This window comes from Phalaenopsis equestris, unplaced genomic scaffold (genome assembly GCF_001263595.1).
Source record: "Phalaenopsis equestris unplaced genomic scaffold, ASM126359v1 Scaffold000531, whole genome shotgun sequence".
NCBI lineage: Eukaryota > Viridiplantae > Streptophyta > Magnoliopsida > Asparagales > Orchidaceae > Phalaenopsis > Phalaenopsis equestris.
The window spans coordinates 717,178-725,362 of NW_018164971.1; the positions used below are offsets into that span (position 1 = coordinate 717,178).

General features: G+C 33.9%; 1 protein-coding gene across 1 annotated transcript; it reads left to right on the forward strand.

The window, feature by feature from the left end:
- The first annotated feature begins 743 nt into the window (after positions 1–743).
- Positions 744–7,701, forward strand: LOC110028817 (beta-glucosidase BoGH3B-like). Its single transcript, XM_020730820.1, has 10 exons — positions 744–830; positions 1,910–2,154; positions 2,248–2,452; positions 3,748–3,838; positions 3,963–4,108; positions 4,666–4,909; positions 4,990–5,094; positions 5,990–6,172; positions 6,289–6,490; positions 7,025–7,701. Exons 2-10 carry the CDS (start codon positions 1,935–1,937, stop codon positions 7,507–7,509), a joined length of 1,881 nt encoding a protein of 626 aa, XP_020586479.1. The 5' UTR covers positions 744–830; positions 1,910–1,934; the 3' UTR covers positions 7,510–7,701.
- The last annotated feature ends 484 nt before the right edge of the window (positions 7,702–8,185 follow it).

An 8,185-nucleotide genomic window follows, 5' to 3' on the forward strand; every position in this document is an offset into this window, starting at 1 on the left:
CCTCCTTAATCAACAAAATATATATATATCGCACCACAGACTACTCAGGGTCTTTAGGTGTATTGCATGCACAGACAGATAATTATATAAGTGCTCAAGCCCTTCTAACTCAATTTGAATGATCATATAATCACCCAATCACAACCACCACCATTTCTCCCATCTTTCTTATTATATATTTTTAATGATCTTAACATATGTGAATATCACTAACTTGCTGCAAAAATCTATAGAATTTGATATCTACAACTTATAGTAAAATTTATATGATACTTTAATGTGGACCCAGCCAAAACCACAGCTTACAAAATTATATATATAATATATATATATATATGATAATATTTCAAAACTTTTCATGTTTTATTGTCATTTTTATTGGTTTCAATATATTCAATAAAATAGGTAAAATTGATTGGTATATGTGTAAATGTCCCTAAATTCATTTAACATTATTTCCCCCAAAAAAATTTCAAAAAAAAAAAAAAAACCTAAAACGGATATCTTAAGACTAACAATGTCCCAGAAATGCTTTATTTTTTAAAAAATTTATTTAATAATTTAAATATATTTTTATGCCTTTATTATATAGAATAACTCCTTAAATTCCAGAATGGAAACATTTTAACCACTAACACTGACTATTATTATTAATTAATATCTTAAACTGAGAGCAGCAGGCTAACTCCAAGCTCCCTATATATATATATATGTTCTTTCTTTACACTTTCCCACTCGCACCACTAAGGAGCAGTTACTGGCCCTTCCCCGCCTTCTTCGCCCTCCTCCCAGTAGCTCCAGACTGAAGCGCTACGGGCCTGGGGCTACCGGTTTCTCTCTTTCGCCTCTTCTCCTTCATCTAATTCAGTCCTTGTTAAGCTGGCATTGAGATTATGTTAAAAGATTCGTTGGAATTCGTGGATTGTTCTACTTAGTGGAGATTCAAAATCTTTGTTCTTCGATATTTCCATTTGTTTCTTGGTGTTTTTCTTTCGTATTTGGTCAAATCTTCGACCCTTCAATGCTTTTTATGCTATGTAGATTCATGTTGATTTTTCTTGAGTTGAGTGTTAGAAACATTTTCAGAAGAGAAGGTTCATCAATTTTTGGCAGATAAGCTTTGTTATTTTGATCTTTATAATATGAGTTTAATTTGAGGGTTTCCTGTGTTGATTCAGTAATCTGACTAGAACTCATTTTTTTCAGCATTTCCTGTTATAGTTATTGTTGCAGTGTTTTTTTACTGATCTAACTTTTATACACTTTTATTAATATGATGAATTTATGTTTTAGTATCCCTGTCTCTTTAAAGAATGCGGCATTTAAATTTCTTCTGAGCTACCTTGATTGAAGTTTGTCTGAAATTTTAATGGCTGCATCAAATTCTGTCCATAGCACCTTAGGGAACAACTAATTTTTTCTATTTTTTCCCCTAATTGATTTTTTCTTAAATGTCAAGCTTTCATATTCACTAAGAGTCATATTAGAATTTTCAGGGATCTTTTTGTCAGTTTTTTTTCCAATTTCTCTGAAATGGCTTCAAAGACCTTATAGATTATCAATCCCCAAACATTTATTTATTTTAGGAAGATTAAGAAACATACCACTTAATTCCTACATATTTACGTATCTAACACCAAAAGTTCAATTTTTACATATATGCTACCTTACCTATGCTTGAAAAGGTATATTTCACTTTTCATAAGTTAAAAAAAGTGGTATTTTTAATGTGATATGAACGATTTGAGTGGTATAAATGTGAGAAAAGTAAAGTTTAGGGGTTAGATTCGTAAATATATAAGAATTGAGTGGTATGTATGTAAATGCTAATCATTTTCCATCTGCTAAGTGCTGCTGTTTCTCCATCTTGTAGGCTTCTTACCTTCTTTAGATGTTCTTAATTTCATAGGTGATAAACTAATCTACTGCAAAACATGGCTGCTACTCATACTTTCTTTCTGGGAATTATACTTTTATTATGCTGGTCCTCGATTGGAGAAGCTGAATATATGAAGTACAAAGATCCTAAGCAACCAGTTGGTGTTCGAATCAAGGACTTAATGCAACGGATGACCTTAGCGGAGAAAATAGGCCAAATGGCACAGATTGAGCGAAAGGTTGCAACAATGAATGTCATGAAAGATTACTTTATAGGTGAAATTTAAAGACTGGGTTTTTTCTTAATTGTAGGCCCATTTGTATGTTTTGATGAAAAGCTTGGATATTTATGCTGAGATTTTTTTGCAGGTAGTGTTTTAAGCGGCGGGGGCAGTGTGCCGGCTCCAAAGGCATCGGCTAAGGATTGGATAGACATGATAAATGCCATCCAAAAGGGTGCTTTGTCGACACGGCTGGGAATTCCAATGTTATATGCTATTGATGCTGTTCATGGCAATAATAATGTCTACAATGCAACCATATTCCCTCACAATATTGGACTTGGTGCAACTAGGCAAGTATATTTTTTTAATTTTAAGGGGCATTTACATGCATACCACACAATTCTTATGTATTTGCATATCTAACATGGAAACATTCATATTTACATGCATGTCACTTAAATATTTAATATTACGCCAAAAATACTACCAATACTATTCTTTTTTAAATTAGAACACACCTTTTCATGCATAGGCTTATGACACCAAGGTGCGTGCAAATATCAAAATTTGTGTATTAGATATGTAAATACATAATAATTGTGTGGTATGTATGTAAAATTTGCTAATTTTAATTGGAAGGGCTCTAGTTGTAGATTGCGGTTCTTTTTTGTGCCATACACTATTGTTCGAGTTACATATAGTTGGTTTTGTTGTTTTTGGTTTGTTTGGTCATGGATTTAGGGATGAAAGGATAACTTTAGATTAGTGGTCATGCCAGAAGTTATTTCAATTTTCTTCCTTTCACTTTAACATATGTCAAATTGCATTTACGGGGTGCCTGAAGCATTTGTACTTCTAAATGGATGTCATATCTGATTTTGGTGCTTCTCAAAGACTTGATAATTATGAACTTGGAAATGCCTGTAACACCTACAATAACTGATAGTTTTTATAAAATAAAGCTCCAAAGGGCTATCTATCTTCTAAACTTTCATTAATTGTGATAATTATACGCGAATAAGGTATGACAACAAATTATATTCAAATTTAGTTTATTATTATTGCATGCTACAAAATTTGAGATAGCAGAGTGAATTTTTTTCATATTGCTAGACGGATTGTTGCACAAACAGAGAAAAAAGAAACTCATAAGAGATACTGAAATTTTTACATGAAAGATTAGGAATAGTAAAATCACACTAGGCCTTTAGTTAAAATAATTCACGATATAAATTGAAGATTATTAAAATTTCCCCTTCCTCCTAACTGGAGAAGGCAAGATTACAAAGGTAAATTGTTGGTTTTTCCCTTTTGAGACTAAATATTAGAGAAATTGTCAGGGGTGACGAGCTACAGTGTCATCAACAACTTTCTATTCTGAAAATAAACTTTTTCTTTATGAAAATTAAAAGAAATCATTCAAAGTTTTTTCTACAAAAATTAAAAATATATACAGTTCCAACAGCTTCCCCTCTCAAATCTTGCTTCTTCAAGCCTCATCTTTTCATTTGATTACATTTATACTATTAGGATTTTGTACTTCAGAAGCTCCTTTATAAACTTTAGCGTATAGGTTGGACACATCTCAAAATAATACTGTTTTTTGAAATTTCTTTCTTAACTTTTGGATCTCATCATCTGGCAGGGATCCTGATCTTGTGAAACGAGTTGGTGCTGCAACTGCTCTTGAGGTTAGGGCAACTGGCATACCGTATGCCTTTGCTCCATGTATTGCGGTAAGAACATACTGCTGACGACACTAAAATTCAAAATTTCTCTTCTACATCTTTGTTGTAACTTTTATCATGACAAATATGGACCATTAATTTCTTATAATGACATACATTCTCTCTTCTTCAGGTTTGCAGAGATCCAAGGTGGGGTAGGTGCTATGAAAGCTATAGTGAAGACCACAATATTGTACAAGCAATGACTTCAATAATATCTGGTTTACAAGGAGATCTCCCAGCAAATCATAGAAAGGGCACTCCATATGTTGGTGGAAAGTAAGAGCTACAGATTCCGTTAGCACTTGTGTTTTTTTTTTTTAATCATTTTTTCAGTCCATATTAACTAATCTAGAAAAGTGTCAAGACGGTGTCCTCACTCTTTGTTGGGTGTAAATTTAGTCCCAGAGTTTATAGAAGTATCATTTTAATATTGGTTGAAGTAGTCAGCTGTGATGATTATTTTAACTCTCATTAAAACAGTCTGGAGAAATATAACATTTTTAAAAACTTTGAGACTACTGTGACCTCATCTAAATGGTTAGGGGACTACCTTTCACATTCTCATTCAAAATCTGTTGTCTATTCTTCTTTTTTTCTACGAGAAAAATGTTAAATAGATCCCCTAACTCTTTGTAGGGAGAATTTTTAATCCTGAAGTCTATAAAAGTGACAATATAGTCCCCATACTTTTTAAAATGGGTTAAAATAGTTCGAAATGAGGACTATGTTGGCTCCGATTAAAAGATTTGAGAACAAATTTGACACATTATCCTTTTCATACTTTTTATTGACATTGGGCATATGATAACATGTGATGATATTTGATCTATCAGAGATAAGGTTTTGGCTTGTGCAAAGCATTTTGTCGGCGATGGAGGAACACACGAGGGAATTGATGAGAACAATACCATTATCGATCGCCATGGATTGTTCAGTATCCACATGCCTGCTTACTACAACTCCATTAACGACGGAGTTTCCACCATCATGGTATCTTATTCAAGCTGGAATGGTGAAAAAATGCATGCTAACCGGGAATTGATCACCGGTTTCCTAAAGAACACGCTTCATTTCAAGGTCTGAAAAGTCATAAATTTCATGGAACGAAATAATATTTTAAATGCAATTTTTTTTGCTAACTGTTTTGGAATTTGCAGGGCCTTGTTATCTCAGATTGGGAGGGCATTGATAGAATAACTAGTCCTCCTGGTGCAAACTACACCTATTCTGTGCAAGCTGGAGTTAATGCTGGAATTGATATGGTTAGCAACTCTTTTACCACTAAAACTGGTAGTGAGGTCCTAATTTATTCTATACAAGATTTTCTCCCCATTTTTATCAGCACTTCTTTATACATCACTTTAAGTACTTACTCAAAATTTTATCCAACATTGATTTTGTTACGAAAATAATGCGAAGAATAGTAAAAGAAACAGAGAGCTTAAAACACAGATTGATGTGAAAAACTCAGAATGCGAAAAATCATGAGCTTATGAGAAGAAAGTTTACTACTTTAGAAGTAGATTATAAAGTTGAGCACTTAGGGTTCAATGGCCGTATGTATATGAGAAATTTACTTGCAAACCATATAATTCTTATGTATTCACATACCTAACACCCAAAATTTGATATTTACACTTATAATATGGTGTTGTCATAAACCTATGCATGAATATGTGTAGTTCACTTTCAAAAAATAGCAATTGTGGTATTTCTTATGTTATGTTAAAAGATTTGAGTGGCATGCATGTGAATATGAATATTTTAGGTGTTTCATATATAGATATGTATGTATGTAAACACCCCATATATGGGAAATTTACATAGATACCATGTAATTCTTGTGTGCGCGCGTGCACGCATGTGTGCATGTGTGTGGCTGTATATACAGAAAAAAAAAAAAGAATAAAAAAAAAACCCAAAAAAACATATTGATTCATGCTGCTCGGGATGCAGTAACAACCACCACATATCTCCCCAAAGATTTTCTCATACATTCGGTTGATCCACATATATTGCACCGCAAACTATTTTATCCAAACCCAACAGAATTCAGATTTACAAATTTTAAAATATTTACATTTGATTGTTCCATCAATTTCATTCCATAATGATCATAGTATTCTTATCTTTTATTTTTTGCTCCTCATATCTCAGGTGATGGTTCCTTATGACTTCACTTCGTTCATCGACAACCTCACTACCCTCATCAATGACAATGTCGTCCCCATGAGCAGAATAAACGATGCTGTGAGAAGGATTCTCCAATTAAAATTCTCCCTTGGCCTATTCGAGAATCCTTACGCCGATCTTAGCTTCGCCGATCAACTTGGAAAGAAGGTTTGCCCAATCAATCAATCTCCATCACTAATGCTTCATTGTTATAACAAAACTCTCTCTTTTCTTTCTCATCATCCCCAAGATGTTCATCAGCTTTGAATAAATCAATGTTACAGGAGCACCGGGAATTGGCGAGGGAAGCTGTGAGGAAATCTCTTGTGCTGCTGAAAAATGGCAAATCATCAAAAGAGCAAATTCTGCCGCTGCCGAAGAGAGCTCATACAATCCTTGTTGCTGGTAGCCATGCCGACAACTTGGGTTATCAGTGTGGTGGGTGGACAATAGAATGGCAAGGAGGTAGTGGAAGAATCACTGCTGGTGCGTAGTATAATGTTCGTTTATATAAATATGGGGCATTTAGTTAGGTACCACATAGTTCTTTTGTATTTACATGTTAAACATTTTTATTTATATGAATAGCTCTTAAATCTTTAATGACGCATCAAAAATACCATCATTGCTATCTTTTTAAAGGCAAAATACAGTTTTTTTATGCATAGATGTATGACACAGAGGTGTTATAAGTGTGAATATCACACTTTGGGAGTTAGATATGTAAATACATAAGAATTGTGTGGTATATATGTAAATTTCTTGAAGGGCATTTACATACATACCATGCAATTCTTATCTATTTACATATCTAACATCTAAACATTCATGTCTACATACTGACAGACATACCACTCAAATGAAGTATAACTTTTCATGCATATGTTTATGACCAAAGTATTATAAGTGTAAATATCAAGCTTTGGATGTTAGATATGTAAATATATAAGAATTGTGCGGCATGTATATAAATTCCCCAAAGCATAAATGTTATTACATAGTTGCTTTATTCTTTTGCAGGCACAACAATCCTAGATGCCATTAAATCGACAGTTGACCCTGCAACAAATGTCATCTTCTCTGAAAACCCAGATGCTGCCTTTCTGCAGAGCAACAATGTCTCCTATGCCATTGTTGTCGTGGGGGAGACTCCCTACACCGAAACTGCCGGAGACAGCCTCAACCTGACGATACCAGAGCCCGGTCCGAGCACCATCCAGACCGTCTGCAAAGCTACAAAGTGCATTGTTGTCCTCATCTCTGGCAGGCCCGTCGTGATAGAGCCATATGTTCCGGTCATGGACGCGCTCGTTGCAGCCTGGTTGCCAGGCTCCGAAGGACAGGGAGTAGCTGATGTCTTGTTTGGAGACTATGGATTTACAGGGAAGCTTCCCAGAACTTGGTTCAAGTCTGTAGACCAGCTGCCTATGAACGTTGGAGATGAGCATTATGACCCATTGTTTCCCTTTGGTTTTGGATTGGTTACAGAGGCTGGAAGAGCTTAGGATTTATAGGTACATCGTCTCTGTTATCAGGTTTTGATGATATCTGTATTGAATGTGTATTTGTGATGGTGTGTTTTCAGGGAATGGCTTGAATAATTGAATGGAGTGAGGGATTGGAATGAAATTCAGGCAAAGTTTGTGGTTTGATTTGAGAAATGATATTGACAAAAAATAATTTAGGGAAGATTTACATGAATGCCACTCGATTTCTATGTATCTATATATCTAACACGTAAACTTCTGTTTTTTTGCATATATCCCACTTTACATAGGTATGAATTTGTGTATTTTACATTTTTTTTAAGTCAAAATAGTGGTATGTTTGTTGTGATATAAAAAAATCGGGTGGTATAAATATAAAAAAGGTAAGTTTAGGTGTTAGATATGTTAATATATAGGAATTGGGTGGTCTAGATGTAAATGCCCAAGTAATTTATGACTGAAGATGTTATGTTTTTGAATACCTTATGGAGAAAAGTTTAAGATTCATTGGTTTAATTGGGGACTTGGAATCAACCTGAGGTTGAATCAAGATTGAACCGAATAATTTAATAAATATAAATATTAAATAATATGATCTAAATGATAAAATAATAAAGTAAAATAAGAAAAAAACTAATAACAGTTAAGTATCTTATCAGCTAGGATCTGAAGGTTGTAAAGCTCTGCTACACAA